The 16,638-nt window shown below is 39.0% G+C and overlaps 1 protein-coding gene across 2 annotated transcripts in view; it reads left to right on the forward strand.

The window, feature by feature from the left end:
- The window catches only part of Crebrf (CREB3 regulatory factor), a 59,155-nt gene that overhangs the window by 30,820 nt on the left and 11,697 nt on the right, over positions 1-16,638 (forward strand). For both annotated transcript variants that reach the window (XM_021185961.2, XM_029471005.1), the window contains 4 exons: positions 11,378-11,572; positions 11,962-12,151; positions 14,364-14,437; positions 15,447-15,569. In XM_021185961.2, coding sequence (XP_021041620.1) covers positions 11,378-11,572; positions 11,962-12,151; positions 14,364-14,437; positions 15,447-15,569 — 582 coding nt within the window. The remainder of the gene's footprint in view (positions 1-11,377; positions 11,573-11,961; positions 12,152-14,363; positions 14,438-15,446; positions 15,570-16,638) is intronic.

Below are 16,638 nucleotides of genomic sequence, written 5' to 3' on the forward strand. Positions count from 1 at the left end.
ATAAATACACATGTGGGCAGAATACTCTTACACATAAAATAAATCTTATTTTAAAAAATTATAGTGGTGGCGAACACCTTTAATCTCAGCAATTGGGAGGCAGAGGGAGGTGGATTTCTGAGTTCGAGGCCAGCCTGGTCTACAGAGTGAGTTCCAGGACAGCCAGGACTGCACAGAGAAATCCTGTCTGGAAAAAAAAAAATGTGTTTGGGTAGGTATGCTCACCTGAATGCAGGTGCTTTCAGAGGCCAGAGGTGTCAGATTCTCTGAAGTTGGAGTTTCAGGCAGTTGTGAGTGGCCACTGAGTATCAAACTCAGGCCTTTTGAAAGAGCAGAGCCATTTCCTCAGGCCTTTATTTAGGGATGTGGGACTGCTTAATCATTTGGTTTTTTGTTTGTTTTTTTTTTTTTTTTTTTTTTTTTTTTTTTTTTTTTTTTTTTTGTTTTTCGAGACAGCGTTTCTCTGTGCAGCCCTGACTGTCCTGGAACTCACTTTGTAGACCAGGCTGGCCACGAACTCAGAAATCTGCCTGCCTCTGCCTTCCAAGTGCTGGGATTAAAGGTGTGTGCCACCATGCCTGGCTGGTATTTTTATTTAGTTAGTTTAGATGATTGTGCTCAAACTCAGGGCCTTGTGTATTCTGTGCTGGACTACTAAGCTAAATCTATGGCCATTGCTTTTTGTGTTGTTTTTCTGTACCGGGCAAACCCTGTTTGTTCCATGTGCTAGACAAATAGCACTGAGATAAATCCCCAGTATCTGGCCTGCCTTTTTTGAGCTAGGGTCTAGCTCTCTCCTTTTTTTTTTTTTTAATAAAGATTTATTTTATTTTATTTTATTTTATTTTATTTTATTTTATTTTATTTTATGTGTGTTCACTGTATCTGTCTTCAGACACTCCAGAAGAGGACATCAGATCTCATTGCGGATGGTTGTGAGCCACCATGTGGTTGCTGGGATTTAAACTCAGGACCTTCAGAAGAGCAGTCGGTGCTCTTAACCACTGAGCCATCTGACCAGCCCTAGCTCACTCCTTTATATTGGCACTGAATATGTAACCTGGGCTGGTCTCTAACTTGTAGTCCTCTTGCAACACAGGCTTCTGAGTACTGGGATTGTAGGTTCATGCTGCCATGCCAGCTATTTTCAGTTTCTTGAGGAACTTCCATACTGCTTTACATAAAAACCGTACCAGTTTACATTTTCACTGACAATGAAAAGAGTTCTCTTTACACCATTCTTTGACAACAGTGTCTGTCCAACTGCTGACAGGTCATTATGAACTTTGTAGCATAGTGTCTCTCTGATTTTTATTTGTGTTTTATTGATAATTAATGGTATTGAGAATGTTTTCTTATACCTGTTGAACATTTGGATGTTTTTTGAGAAATGCCTATTTAGGATCTTTACCATGTTTGTAAGATGAGTTGCCTTTTGTGTTTTGTGTTTTAGATATTAACTTAATGTTGTGTATACTGTTAGTATACATTTCTTCTGTTTTATAGGCTGTCTCTTCACTGTTTTGATTGGTTTGTTGTTCAGAAGCTTTTTAGTTTGAGAAAACCGCATTCCTCTGTTTCTACTTGCATTGCTTATGTTTATGGAGTCTTCCCTAAGATTTTCATCTCCAGATCAATATCATGATTTTTCTGTCACCTTTGTTATTTAGGGTAGATCTGTAGCCTTCTCCATTCTGCTTCTGTCTCCTCCCTACTCTTCGCTCCTTCCTCTCTTACCTTTCTTTTTCCCTCTTCTCCTTCTCTGTACCACCTTTTCTTCTCCTCCTCCCTGCTGTTTTCCTTCACATTAAACTTAAGGTTACATTTTTCTTAAACTATTCCTAAGCCAGGCAACTTTTGTGTGTTAAATGTACAATCTCTATACTTGTGTAAAAGGAATTGTACTGGCTGGTTTTGCGTGTCAACTTGACACAAGCTGGAGTTATCATAGAGAAAGGAGCCTCCCTTGAAGAAATGCCTCCATGAGATCCAGCTGTAAGGCATTTTCTCAATTAGTGATCAAGGGTGGGAGGGCCCTTTGTGGATGGTGCCATCCCTGGGTTCTATAAGAAAGCAAGCTGAGCAAGCCAGGGTAAAACAAGCCAGTAAGGAACATCCTTCCATGGCCTCTGCATCAGCTCCTGCTTCCTGACCAGACTTCTTGAGTTCCAGTCCTGACTTTCTTTGGTGACGAACAGCAATGTGGGAGTGTAAGCTGAATAAACCCTTTCCTCCTCAACTTGCTTTTTGGTAATGATGTTTTTGTAGGTAGAAACAAACTGACTTAAGACAGTTACAAGGAAAAACTTCAGTTGGCCTTTGTTCTGTAGTCTGTTGCTCTTTATTCTGTAGTTCCTATCTGTCCCTCTCTCCCTTTCTTGCTTTCTCTCTTTCTGCAAGGTCTTACTGTATTGTCCTGGCTGACCTGATACTTGCTGTATAGCACAGGTTTTTCTTAAATTCATGGTACTCTTGCCACGGCCAGTTGAATTGCAGACAAGAGCCACAATGTCTGGCAATAAAATCCTTAAACCATTTTTGTTTTTCATTGCACTGATGTGTGTATGTGCTATTAGAAATTAAAAAATGGGCCAGGCAGTGGTGGCACACGCCTTTAATCCCAGCACTTGGGAGGCAGAGGCAGGTGGATTTCCGAGTTCCAGGACAGCCTGGTCTACAGAGTGAGTTCCAGGACAGCCAGGGCTACACAGAGAAACCCTGTCTTGAAAAACAAAAAAGAAATTTAAAAAATCATATGGTTTCATCCTTCATAAGTTTGTGAGACTACTTTAGTTTTGTAGTTTTTAGCAATCTGTCCTAGATAATTGTTTATTCTCTAAATGAATCTGAAGTTCACTGTTATGGGATGGAAGCTTCTATGTTTGTCCATCTTGTTTTCAGTGTTGTTCAAGTCTACTATGTCTTGCTTTTTCCTGTTATTTTAATGTTGGTGATGTGAGTGTGTGTGTGTGTGTCTTTTTTGGTTTTTCCTGGAACTCACTCTGTAGACCAGGCTGGCCTCAAACTCAGAAATCCACCTGCCTCTGCCTCACAAGTGCTGGGATTAAAGGTGTGTACCACCACTGTCTGGCTGTTTGTGTATGTCTTACATCCCTTCTTTTGGTTTTGTTTGTGTCAAATTATTTATTTCCTGTGTATTGGGTATTGTTAAATTAACCTCCTTGGGTTGGAGTTTTCCTTTTAGTATCTTTTGTAGGTTTGTATTTGTGGATAGAAAGGATAGATAGATGGTCCTGTTTTAAGTTACTTTCCCCAGTGAAGGAGGATGGTAGAGGGTGGTTAGGCAGGAGTTTGTGAATGGGTGGGGGAGTACCCTCTTAGAGGATCCTCTTTTTGATCCATCCATTATGGAAGACAAGTAGTAGTTAAGTTCCTCACCACTAAATTAAGCATTTTTTCTTGTCAGTAGTGTTATTATTTGCTTTATATAGTTAGGTGTTTTGATGTGGGTATATTTAAATGTTCTTCTTGATGAAATAACCCCCTTGGGGCTGGTGAGATGGCTCAGTGGGTAAGAGCACCCGACTGCTCTTCCGAAGGTCCAGAGTTCTAATCCCAGCAACCACATGGTGGCTCACAACCATCCGTAACAAGATCTGGCGCCCTCTTCTGGAGTGTCTGAAGACAGCTACAGTGTACTTACATATAATAAATAAATAAAATAAAATAAAATTAAAAAAAAGAAATAACCCCCTTTATCAACATACACAGCCTTTCTTTCTCTTTAGTGAGAGCTTGCTACTTAAAGTTCACTCCAAGTCTAGCACACAGTATCATGGATCACCTTCCCCTCTCATTTGCCCTTAATTGTCTCTCTTGCCTGAAGTATGCTATGTACTTTAGGCTGGCATTGAACTTGTGTCCACCTGCCTCATCCATCCAAGTACTGGATGAGAGGCATTTCCCTATCACACTTTACTTTACTTTGTAGTATCATTAATTATTGATAAGTAAGGATTTATTGTTGGTTTTTGACTGTCGGCATGTAATTTTGAAGTGCTGGCAACAAATCTTGGGACTTGGATATGCTAGGAAAGTATTCTACCACTGTTGATACACTTCCAATCTTTGTCTTTAGTTCTTTGATATTCATCATTCATTCTCTCTCTCTCTCTCTCTCTCACACACACACACACACACACACACACACACACTGAGCACATTCTCTTCATACCCTACTACACCCGTTCTCAACCAGTGGGTCATGACTCCTTTGGGGTCCCATATCAAATGTCCTGCATATCATAGATTTACATTATGATTCATGACAGTAGCAAAATTACGGTTATGAAGTAGCAACAAAATAATTTTGTGGTTGGAGGTCACCACAATGTGAGGAACTGTATTAAAGGGTCAGAACATTAGGAAGGAAGGAAGGAAGGAAGGAAGGGTGGGACACTACCGTGCTACTGCTCTCCCTTACCTCTGCACTTCCTTCCTATGTAGTTCCTCTTTTCCCCTGATGGCACTTGTACTTCCATATTATAGATGATTTCATCTATGTAAAATCTAGGAAATCAAAATGAGATAAGACATATGTGTCCTTATAAGATAGAGTGATCCCTTCATGATAGATCTTTCTCTTTAGCTCAGAGCATCCCTTCAAATATCTTCTGTAGAGCTGGTTAGGTGGTCACAAATCTTTTTAGTCTGATTTTATCGTTTAAAAACTAGCCAGCACTGTGTACAGTGCTGACTTCTTGTCTCCTCCTCCTCCTCCTCCTCCTCCTCCTCCTCCTCTTCTTCTTCTTCTTCTTCTTCTTCTTCTTCTTCGCTGTTTATATTCTCTTGAAATTCATTCAGGATTTGTTTATGTCCTTTTTGTTTCTTTAAATATAATTGTTGTCTGGAATTTTATCTGATTCATTGTCATTGGAGAATATTACTATCCGATTGGTAAATGTTGGAGGAACCATGTTGCCTTTTTTTGTTTGTTGTTTTTATATTTTTGCATAGGGATTTATGCATCTGGAATTAGGTTGATTATTTTTATAACTCTTACTCTTCTATTAGAAATGTTTAAAAGATTTAAGAGAGACTCGGATGTAATAGGATTGAGATGCCATTTTGCTCTGCTATACTAGTGCTTCGTGCACTAGTTAAGTCTCCAGGACTTAAAATGTTGTCTACAGAAAAAAATCACTAGCAAAATATAGGCCTAGTATGAATTTACAGTCATAGTTAAGTAACAATCATCCCCTAAGCTCTAATTATTTCAGGAAATAAAGGAACACTAGTAGCATGATAGACTAAGGTGTCAGTTCCTGTCAGATGAGTAGAAATGGGAAAAAAAGAATTTGTGATTAGTATCGGGTTGATACAGAAAGAATAGAGGAAGAAAAAATAGAAGGCGAAATAGGGACACAGTGAGGCAGTCTGCCTAAAGGAGAATGAAAAAACAAAATGATGGAAAGAAGTGCAACAGAATACTCTAAAAGATCCCAGGGCCCAGCAGGATGCGATAAGGAAACCGTACAAATCAGGCTAGCCTGTAATTTTTGGGAAAACCTATCAAATGAAATGTGAAAAGGCAAAGAGTATAAGCTTAGGAGAAAAGAAAATTGAAAGGGGACCAGAGGAGTAAGGGTAAAGGGAGAAGAGGACAGACCGATGTGGTTAATTGGTACTGGGTATTAAATATAAAGGGAAGAGCTTGGTGGGGTATAGTGTCTGAATGCAGTTTCCCCTGATTGCTGCTCGAAACCTCAATTCTCAGTGGCCCTTCCTGCTTGTCCAGATGTCTGTTAAACTCTTAAGTTGTTCTTCACAGTTAGGGTCACAGTTCTTCCAGTGTTCAAGGCTGCTTGGAATTTACATCTTTTATGTTTCTTTGCCAACTCTGTCTCTAGCCATGTTGTTGAATACTTCATGGTTCTGATGCAGACTTTGTTAGTCAGTTTTCGTCAGTCTGCTTGCTAGATTTCAGCACACAGCCTGGTAATGCTTTTCCTGTGTTTTACAAGAGTATGGGTTGGCAAGCTTTTTGTTGTTACTGTTTTTGTCTTGTGTGGTTTTTTTTCTTTTCATTTCAGTAGAGTCAACTTAACCTTTTTAGTAGTATGTGGCTTCCTCTTCCCTTTAGCACCACCACAAGGTCTCAACAAAAGATGAAGGTGGACTCCTTTGAACGTTGTGTCAGACAAAGCACATCACTCCTGTAGTTGCTTACCAGCAAAGATCAAACTTTGCTGGTCAGGAAAAATTCTTCCTTCTCTTGGATTGTGGCCTTTCTGGTTTTCATAGTGTCTGAGGGATCAGCGGGTGTGTGCCCTGCCCCATAAGAGTCTTTATGGAAGACTGTGTCTAGACACCTCTTCCATTGTAAGGGGCAGATCAGAAAGGTCCTCCTTTGCTTTATACATTTCTGTTTTCCTTACTATTAGACTCTGGATGCTCCCATCCACATCTTCAAACAGCTGGCATCTAGCTTTTCCCGGTTTATTACCCAGAGATTCTTCTAACAGATTATGCTGGTATGCCCACCATATTTGATTTGCATTTTTAGTGTTTTGAGATCACATAGGTGAATTTAAGAAAACTCAGTCTCTATGACACCATTTCCATCTTCTCAGAATTTTGATTTATACAGCGACTACACGTTTTTTAGTCTGTCTAGCCATATCCTCTTTCCTTTTCTTCCATAGCATTTTCTCCTTGATTGGAGACTGCTCCTCTTGAGCAGCTAGGCAGTGGCTTTATATATTAGGAGGAATTTAGTGTAATCTGGCGCTCTTCCTGGATCTAAGTGATAATGCTGCTTAATGTCTTAATGAATGAATACGCCATCTAAATTCACTCACTTTCAGTTGACTTGAAGTGAAGCTTTGGGTTAGGATTACTTGTGCAGTATTCTGAATGTTAGTGAATGACATACTTGCACCATAAATTAACACAGTTTTGTAGAACTTATTTGGGCTTTAAAATTTGGGGGGTTACAAATTATTTCTTTTCTTGAAAGAAAGATTTAAACCAACTTGAGGGGTGCAGAAGGAAATTGTGGGTGAGAAATAGGAAGACATTTTTTAAATCAATAAAATAAGGCTAGTTATACTCCTGTCAGAGCAGTTGTCTGGGGTTGAGTGAGTGGTTTACAAAGGTCCTTTTGTGATGACCAGCTCCTGAAATTCTGTTTCTTGGCAAATGGCTATGCAGTTGATGATCTTGCAAAGTTCCAGGAGAGGTGCAAAATCAAGTTTCAGTTTCTCTTCTGAACCAACTGCCAAGTGCTAATAGAGCCTATTCTGTAGACTGGCTACAACTGGTTCGGGTTGTTAAATTGCATGGTTCAAGAACAAGAACTCACTTCCTTAAAAGTGAGAGCTTATTTTTTAATTCTCATGAACGTTTTTTCACAGTTGACTTTGCTTGTAGTCTATTCAGACCATAGCTGTGTGGCTGGACATTTTGTATATATAGCATTTTTACTTTCTTTTTGTTGTCATTATTTGGTTTTTTTGAGGCACAAGATCTGTAGTTCAGGCTGGCCTAGATTTGATATATACCTTCAGTTGACTTTGAACTCCTGATCCTCTCACCTCTACTTCCTAAGTGCCAGGATATATAGTGAACATCACTATATATCCTATCCTATCCTATCCTATCCTAATTTAATCATGTCAACAAGAAATGAGTTAGATAATTATGGCAGTATATCAACAAAAGAGAAGCAGGGTCAAGAAGAGAATCAAGAAATCATTTATGAAAACATGTTTTAGTATCTTTTATGTTAGGCATTGCATATATTAGGTATTAATTATATGGGAATTAATGGAATCCTTGGCTTAACAGAATTTAGAGTTGAACAGATTTATTTGCTCTTGGGATTTTTCAGTCATCCTTCCCTACCATTGTAGTGGTGGGGATGGAACCTTCAGCCTTCCACATGGTATGCCATAGCTACTCCACCATGAAGCAGCCTCCCCAGATCCTCCGAAAGTCATGCTTTTATTTTTATTTTTTGAGACAGGGTTTCTCTGTAGCCCTGGGTCCTGGAACTCACTATGTAGACCAGGCTAGCCTTAAACTCATAAATCTGCCTGTTCTTGCCTCCTGAATACTGGGATTAACTGTGTGTACCACTATAGCAGGCTCTTTCAGAGTCTGTTAATATGTTTATGTGCTCTGTGGCTTGGCCAGCCAGGGATGAAGGAGAATGGTTTTGTAAAACTTAACTTGGCCACAGATTCATTTTGAGTGGTGGTGGTTAGACTTATGTTATAGAAAAGAGTTCCTCTGGGCATATTTTGTGAGAAGAATGAGTGGCTGTGGATGTTAGATCAGTGAGTAAGCATGTCATTTTTCATTTTACTTGGTTCCATGGCCTTTATATTGAACAGTGTGTGGCTAGACACACTCTGTGAGTTGGGAGTGGAATGGTAATAAATTTATAGGACATGTTAGTAGAAAAGATTGGGTCAGAAAGCTGGCAGCTCCTAAATGCTCCTTGGGAGTATTGAACACAGAAGTAAATCTAGTACCTGTTTTGGGTGGGATGAAGAAATAAACATTGCTGTGACTATGAATTTGGCATAAAAGTGAGCAAGACTTTAGACCACTCAACCAGTTAGGTAGAATAGTGCAGTGTGGATCCAAAGCTGGGCTCCTTGAATCCTAAGAGCTGACCCAGCTCAGTTTTGCTATTCATGCCAGGCTCCTCTCATCATGTCAGTCTGTGCAGCTGAGGCAGTCAGTTCTTAGAAACATCAAATGAGTTCCATGAGTATTGAGTGAATAAACGAGTCTTGCCACCTGCAGACTAGCAAAGGTGGATGCTGACTAAGGGAACATACTGAAATATGGTGGGAAAGGGGGTTGCTTAAGAAAGTGGAATAAAGTCTGTCCCTATGCTTTGGACTGGGGTAGTACAAGATGTGTAAAACACTGGTTATGGGTGCTGGTAGGGAGACAAGATTCTTTTGGTTGTCCATCTTTCTGTTTGGGGTTGAATAATCTCTTTAAGCAGTAATGTTTTGCTTAGTTTACTGTGGAGCAAGCACCAACTAAAAATGCCTCAGCTGGTGGCATGTGACCCTTTACTCTGTTCTAAAGATAGGTTAGTAACAAGAACAAAGTGAAATCCTTTATCTACAATAAAATATATACTCTACACCATTTTTAAAAGATTTTATTTCATTTATTCATCTCTCTTTGTATATTGTGTATGTGCAGGTACCATAGTGCATATATGGAGGTCAAAGAATGACTTGTAGGAGTCAGTTCTCTGTCCACCGTCGGGGTCCTGGGCATCACACTGAGGTTGTTGAATCTGGCAGCAAGTGTCTTCACCTGCAGGACCATTGCCCTTTTTTTTTTTTTTAAAAAAAGAAAACCTAGGGTTCGTTGTCACACTGCATTCCACGTTGTTTTTGGTGAAAGGTAGTCTACAGTGATTGTGACATAGTTTGATCAGGGGTGAAGTGAAACACATTCAACGTATACAACAGCATGTACCTCATTATCTCTCTGTGTACACTCTTTGAAGGCCAGAAATTTCACATTTCTCTACATTGTTGAGCCACACAGAATGTACTGTGAATGTTAGGAATGAAGCACCAAGTTTGTCTGCACCATTGCCCAGACACCATTCTGTGACTTTGGTTTTTTTCCCCTTTGAGTACAAACCTCACATATGCCAACTAAGTGGCCCAAACCACTGAGTTACAATCCAGACTCCTTTCTTTAAATCCTTTTTCTTTATTTATTTTTGTTTTGTTTTTTGAGACAGGGTTTCTCTTTATAGCTCTGGCTGTCCGGAACTCACTCTGTAGACCAGGCTGGCCTCGAACTTAGCATTCCGCCTGCCTCTGCCTCCCAAGTACTGGGATTAAAGGCGTGCACTACCACTGCCCAGTCTAAATCCTATTTATTGAGGTATAATTTTCACACAGCAAAACTTGACTCTGCTTGTCATGCACCCTTGTATGAGTACTTTGGGTGTGTGAGTTCTGACAAGTGAATATAGTCATAATCATGATACAGAGATTCCCTTCATATTCCTTTATAACTATGTCCTGATCCTACCTGAGCCCTGAGAGCCACAGTACCTCTTCTGCCTTCTCATATAAATAGAATCACACTGTCCTGATTGAGACTCTGAAGAAAAGTTGGTAAAATTCTAACATTCAAAGAGCTTTCTCCCTAGTGACCAGGCATCCTCACATTGTAGCCATAGTTCCAGCGCCATGTTTCAGAAGGAAAATGTGGCCATTTTACTTGGCATGTACCTTCCTCAACCCCGCGCCACTGCCCTGTGGAGTTCATCTGTGACCATCATTCTCTGAAGGCATTTTAGGTTACCAGGCTTCCTACACTGACTTTGTTCAACAATTCCAGCAGCTCAGAATTAAGTATTTTCAGGAACTTCTCATTAGTAAGGGAATTCTATACCCTTCAGTGGTATAGAATAAAGTAACAAGTTCACTAAAGAATGATCTAGAATAGACCTGTATATTTATTTGCTTAGGAACTGTCTTTTTTTGTACTCTTTCAGAAGAAGTAGAAAAAAAGAAAGAAAAGTCACTGCTGCTATGGAACTAGGATGCCACTGTAGATACAGCTCTTTGTGAGTGTTGTAGATACAAATATTAAAAGGAAGACTTTTAGAAACCACAGTATAGTTCTAACCTAAGGACCATTTTATGGTGGCACCTTTTTATTTGCAGACTATTAGTTTCTATAACCAATTCATGTAGATAAGGTCTTACATATTTAATACAGTACAATACTCTTGTATACATGGAATAAATGTAATTTGAACTCTTCTAGGCTAATTCTATCTAACCCTAAACCAACATGGTAAACTGGGGTACTTTTGTCCATAGTTGACAGCATTGTTAAACTTTCCAAAAATTCAAATTATACACATATGTGTGAGTACTTCTCAATGCATCGCCAACAATGACATCTCTGCCAGGTTTTATATCATCTGAACAAATTTATAAACATCCAATATACTTGATTTGTAAAAAGCTAGGCATCAGTGAAGTTAAGTTTCTACGTTGTGCCTGGCACCATTTCTTATTAGTTACTTATTGTAATGACACGTTGATTCCTACATAGTATTTAATTATGTTCTTAATCATGTGAAGATACTACAGTATCCAATACTAATTTCAAAAAACAAAAAGAACCCCATACCAGATAGCTATGTAATGAAATGTTTATTAATTTCTGGATATTATGAGTTTGAGATCTACATACTATAATTTATAAACTTGATACATTGTTTTTAACATGACTTTGATACTTCAGGTGAAAGAAATATCTCAAGTTACAAATAGAAGGATTTTTGTTTGCTTATTCTGAGAGACTTATTGAATGTCTGGAGCTTGACAATTGTGGGACCATGTTTTTTAAGGCTATGAAAATGACTCTGTAGAGGACTTGAAGGAGATGACTTCCATATCTTCTCGGAAGAGAGGGAAAAGAAGGTACTTCTGGGAGTATAGTGAGCAGCTTACACCATCACAGCAAGAGAGGATTCTGAGGCCTTCTGAGTGGAATCGAGATACCTTGCCAAGTAATATGTACCAGAAAAATGGCTTGCATCACGGTAAGAGGTTTAAAAAAATATTTAGTGCCCTTTTCTCTTTCTTAGTGGGGGTGAAGGTACTTTTTATTGTGAGTAGATAGCCTAGACTGGCCTCGAAGTCTCTTTTGTAGCACAGTTTGGCTTTGAACTTTGAATCCTCTGCCTCATTCTTCTAGATTCTGGGACTATAAGGTATATGCTACCAAACCTGTCTTTGTCACTGTAAGCAAAGATAAGGAACCAAAATGCTTAGTGTGCTTGGGTTTTCAGCCAGTCATAGGCAACTTGAGAGGACATCAAAGAGAGCTTTTCTGTCTAAAATGAAAAGCAGCAGCCGCTGGGAGCTATAGAAGTTGCACGTCTTGTTCACTAAAATGATGTAACTTACCCTCCTTTCAAATGACTTGTAGGGAAATATGCAGTTAAGAAGTCACGGAGAACTGATGTGGAAGACCTTACTCCAAACCCTAAAAAACTACTCCAGATTGGTAATGAACTGCGCAAGCTGAATAAGGTGATCAGTGACCTGACTCCAGTTAGTGAACTTCCCTTAACAGCGAGGCCAAGGTCAAGGAAAGAAAAAAATAAGCTGGCGTCCAGGTAAGTTTCTAATAATGTTCACCCATGTGAATAGTCTCTAGGAGGTAAGATTAGACCTTAAGATGTTATAGAAGAGGTGACCTTCAGAAATTACTTATTAAATAACTACTGTAGTGAGTTGTTTTTTGTTAATTGTTGTTTTTAAGTGAAATATGGCATTTATGCTTTTAAGAAGAAGTTTGGGGGGTAAGGCGAATACAGTAAGTACACTGTATTATGGCATAACTGAAAAGTTTTAAAACTTAAATTTGTTTTTTTTGTAAGTCAAGTTGACTACATAGTTAACAATAAAATTAATTTATGTATGCTATTATGAATTTGAGACATATACTCAGTTAAATAACCACTAACATGGTCAAGATATATTAACATTTTCATCACCTTAAAACTTATAAAACCTGGTGGTAATGTCACACACCTTTAATTGTAGCACTAGAGAGACAGAGGTAGGCAGACCTCTGAGGTCAAAGCCAATCTGGTCTACAGAGCTAGTTCCAGTACTAAGAAACCCTGTCTGGAAAACAAAACAAACAAAGAGGAAGATTATAAAACAAACCTTTCACTATCATCCTTTTACAGCCATTGGTTATTTTATGTGTGTGACGTTCTGCCCACATGTCCATATAGCCTGTGTGGGTGCTGGGAATTGAACGTAAGGACTTCTTGAAGAGCAGCCACTGCTCTAAACTGCTGGGCCATCTCTCAAGACCCCAAGATCTTTTTATAAATTAACAGTGTCTCATAGTGTTCTCTCCTGTTCCAGAGTGTCATGTAGATGGAATATACTGTAGTAGTCTGGATATGTCTGTCTTTAACTTAATGGGATGCCTTTGAGATCTGTCCATGGATAACTGGTTTCTTTGATTACTGTTTAGATAGTCTTTATAGGAGTAGTCTACATTTTATCTGCTTACCAGATGAATGCCTTTGAGATCTTTCCAGCTTTTAACCTGTTTGAATAAAAAGCTACTATAAACTTTGACTTAGAGATGTTTGGGTGGTTATGAATTTATATTTTAATGTTGACCAATGCCCATGTCTATATGGTTTATTTTTGCCAAACAAACAAACAAACAAAAACCTACAAGTAGTCATCTGTGCAATGGTGGTGCATGTATTTAATCCCAGCACTCAAGAGGCAAAGGCAGGTGGATCTCTCTGAGTTAGAGGCCAGCCGGGTCTATAGAGTGAGTTCCAGGACAGAAAGTTGTACAACAGAGAAACTTTGTATCAAAAAAAAAAAATCATAAAAACAAAAACAAAACAAAAAACTATCAACAACTTTGTCTCAAAAAAAAAAAATCAAAACAAAAAACTATTAACCAAACTGTCTTCCAGCATAGCTTTGAGAACTGTTTTAACCCACCAGGACAGACAGTTCTACCTGCTTTACATCCTCTACAATAGCTGGGACCTTGTCTGTTGCTGTTTTTTTGTTTTTTGTTTTTTTAGTCACTTTAGTAAGTGTCTACATAGCAGCTTTAGTTTTTGAAAGTGAACTTAGCTTTCTAATGTCAATTTGGCTAAATGGTGGTGTGGTTTATGATGAGGTTCTTTGGTAGGCACAAATAAACAAGTGACTCATTTACTATTACAGCATTTGAGGTCTTGCGAAATGGCTCTTTTGGGAGACCCAAGTTTTGTTCCCAGCACCCACATGGTGCTCACAACTGCCTATAACTCCAGCTCCATGAGGATCCAATGACCTCTTCTGGCCTCTGCAGGCACCTACAGACATACAGCATTGTACCCTCGCTAACACACAAGTAAATAAAAATCAGTCTTAAAAAGAAAATGCCCTATAGATGGCTTCACCAGATAAAAGTACTTGCCAATAGAAAGACCCTCATAAACAGATTCAATTCCCAGATCCCACAGTAGAAGGAGAGAACCCTCTAAAATCTGTTCTTTGACCTCCATACATGTAACATGCGTCTGAACACATAGACACATTCACATACACTCTTACTCTCTACCACCCCACACAGACTCGCTCACCCACATTCACTCTCTTGTTCTCTAACACATACCACACACACATATAGACTCTCATTCTCTAACATAGACACAAGAAGAAGAAAATTTCAAAGAGAAAAATGTCTGATAGTGATAAAGCATACTCATTTTTATTTTTTTTTTTCTTATTTAAGAAAATACATTCTGAAGTCTCTTAAAAGAGAAGATGAACTAATAATAGCTCTTCCTTTCACAGAGCTTGTAGGCTAAAGAAGAAAGCCCAGTATGAAGCTAATAAAGTGAAGTTGTGGGGCCTCAACACTGAATATGGTAAACCTCAGTCTTCAACTTCGCTTTCTCTTTGGTTTGCATATTCTTGCCTGAGCTCTATATACTGTTTACTTCTCCTCTGTTGTTGTTGTTGTTGTTGTTGTTGTAGAGGGAGAGGGTTTGAGACAACATAGTCCCAGCTGTCCTGGAACTCACAATATACACCGGGCTGGCCTCGACTTTACAGGAGATTTACCTGCCATTGTCTCCTGAGTGCTGGGATTAAAGGGGTGCACCAGACCCAGCTTGGCTCTCCTCTTTTACATTTATCTATTCAGAATGCCACATGCCCAGCATCAGTTCATTCTTGTCTGTAAGTGTGGCTGTCTGGATCTCTGCTCCCTTAGATAATATGCCACTAGCGTTCTCATGAGCTAATCCATAGTTAGGTCTTTCTTGTTGTGATTGTGTTTCTAGCCAGTGTGGACAACTGACTTCAGTATTTCCCTTCACTTGAACTGTGTAGATCATTTAGATCTGTGTTTTTCAGGTTAGTTGTACATTGAAATAAATCCATGTGTATTTATTAAAATATAGAGTCCTGGACTTTCTTAGATTTTCTGAATTGTAATAGAACCCAATAGAACCCAGGAATTCTCCTTTTCTTTTTTTTTTTTTTTCCTTTTTTCTTTTTGGTTGTCATTGAATATCTCAAATCTATAGCTTTGGCTAGCCTATAACTTATTATAGATCAGGCTGGTCACAAACTTGCAATGACCCTCCTGCTTCTGTTTCCTGATGGCTGGGTTAAAAAGATTCACCATCATATCTAACATAATCCATATTTTTGGCATTTCCCCAGATACTGGGTTATTTTGTTGTTTTATTTTTTTTCTTTCATGGTTAGAAATCCATCCCAAGGCTTTGTGCATGCTAGTAAGGTGAGTGTTCACCCACTGAACTGTGTTTGCAGCCCTTTCATTTTCAACTGAATATGGTTTTACTATAAAATTAAAAGTATATTCTCTCATGTTAGTGACATTCTAAGTGTTTTTGTTCTGTCTTATAGACAATTTATTGTTTGTAATCAACTCCATCAAGCAAGACATTGTAAACCGAGTTCAGAATCCAAGAGAAGAGAGAGAGCCCAGCATGGGGCAGAAGCTTGAAATCCTCATTAAAGACACACTTGGTAAGGAGAGCACTGTTAGAGACAGACAACAGCTTATGATGTACAGTATCAGAGTCAAAGAGGAACTCCTTCCCTCTCCATGCCTGCCCCATCTGCTCCCACCTCTCAGTAGGGATTTATCTTCCTCAGCATTTTCACAGGGTTCTAACAAACTTGCATATCTGACTTTTCATCCCTGACCAGATTGAACACTGTGGAGAGGATCAGGGAGAAAGGCACAGAGAGGGTAGGCTGGTTGGTGGCTTGTGGGAGGAATATCTAGTACATAAATTTGAGATGCTACAGGGTCAGAGCTCAGCTGCAGTAAGAGCAAGTCACCTGTTAGATCACACGCTTCCTGAGGGCTGCACAGCTTATTGCTGTCCCAGAAAATCCCGGACATATCTATCACATTAAAAGGCCAGTTGTTCATCTTGAGTACAATCAAAAATAATTTCAGATGAATAGCAGGTCTTAAACACCAGTATTGTCCTAGAAAATCACCTAGTGAAATTGCATACAGGAAGTAAGGCAGTTTGCTTGGCCTAAGAGGATGGATGATTTTATGTATTCTTTTAAAGTACTTCCAGTATTCTTTTTCTTTAAAAAGCATTTCATTTTTGTGTAGTAGTTTGAGAGAGAATTTAGTTTTATAAGATAAAATTACTTTTTACCTTTTTGGTTTATAATGTAAAAGCTTTTGTATATCCATTAGTGTATGTTCTCTTATACTAGACAGATAACTTGACCTGTTACAAAATGCTTGGCGCACATTTTCTTTCCTTGCCTATCTTAAGATTGTTTCTCCTCCTCTTCTGGCATAAAATATTTTCTGTTAAATAACTGATCCTGCATTGGTGTTTCTTGGTGGGTGGTGTGTTACTTTTGCCTAGGTACAGACTGTCCTCAGGCCTAGATATAGACTATGCTCAGGCCTAGATACAGACTGTCCTCAGGCCTAGATACAGACTGTCCTCAGACCTAGATACAGACTGTCCTCAGGCCTAGATACAGACTATGCTCAGGCCTAGATACAGACTGTCCTCAGACCTAGATACAGACTATCCTCAGGCCTAGATACAGACTGTCC

The sequence above is a fragment of the Mus caroli genome, chromosome 17, assembly GCF_900094665.2.
Source record: "Mus caroli chromosome 17, CAROLI_EIJ_v1.1, whole genome shotgun sequence".
Classification (NCBI taxonomy): Eukaryota; Metazoa; Chordata; class Mammalia; order Rodentia; family Muridae; genus Mus; species Mus caroli.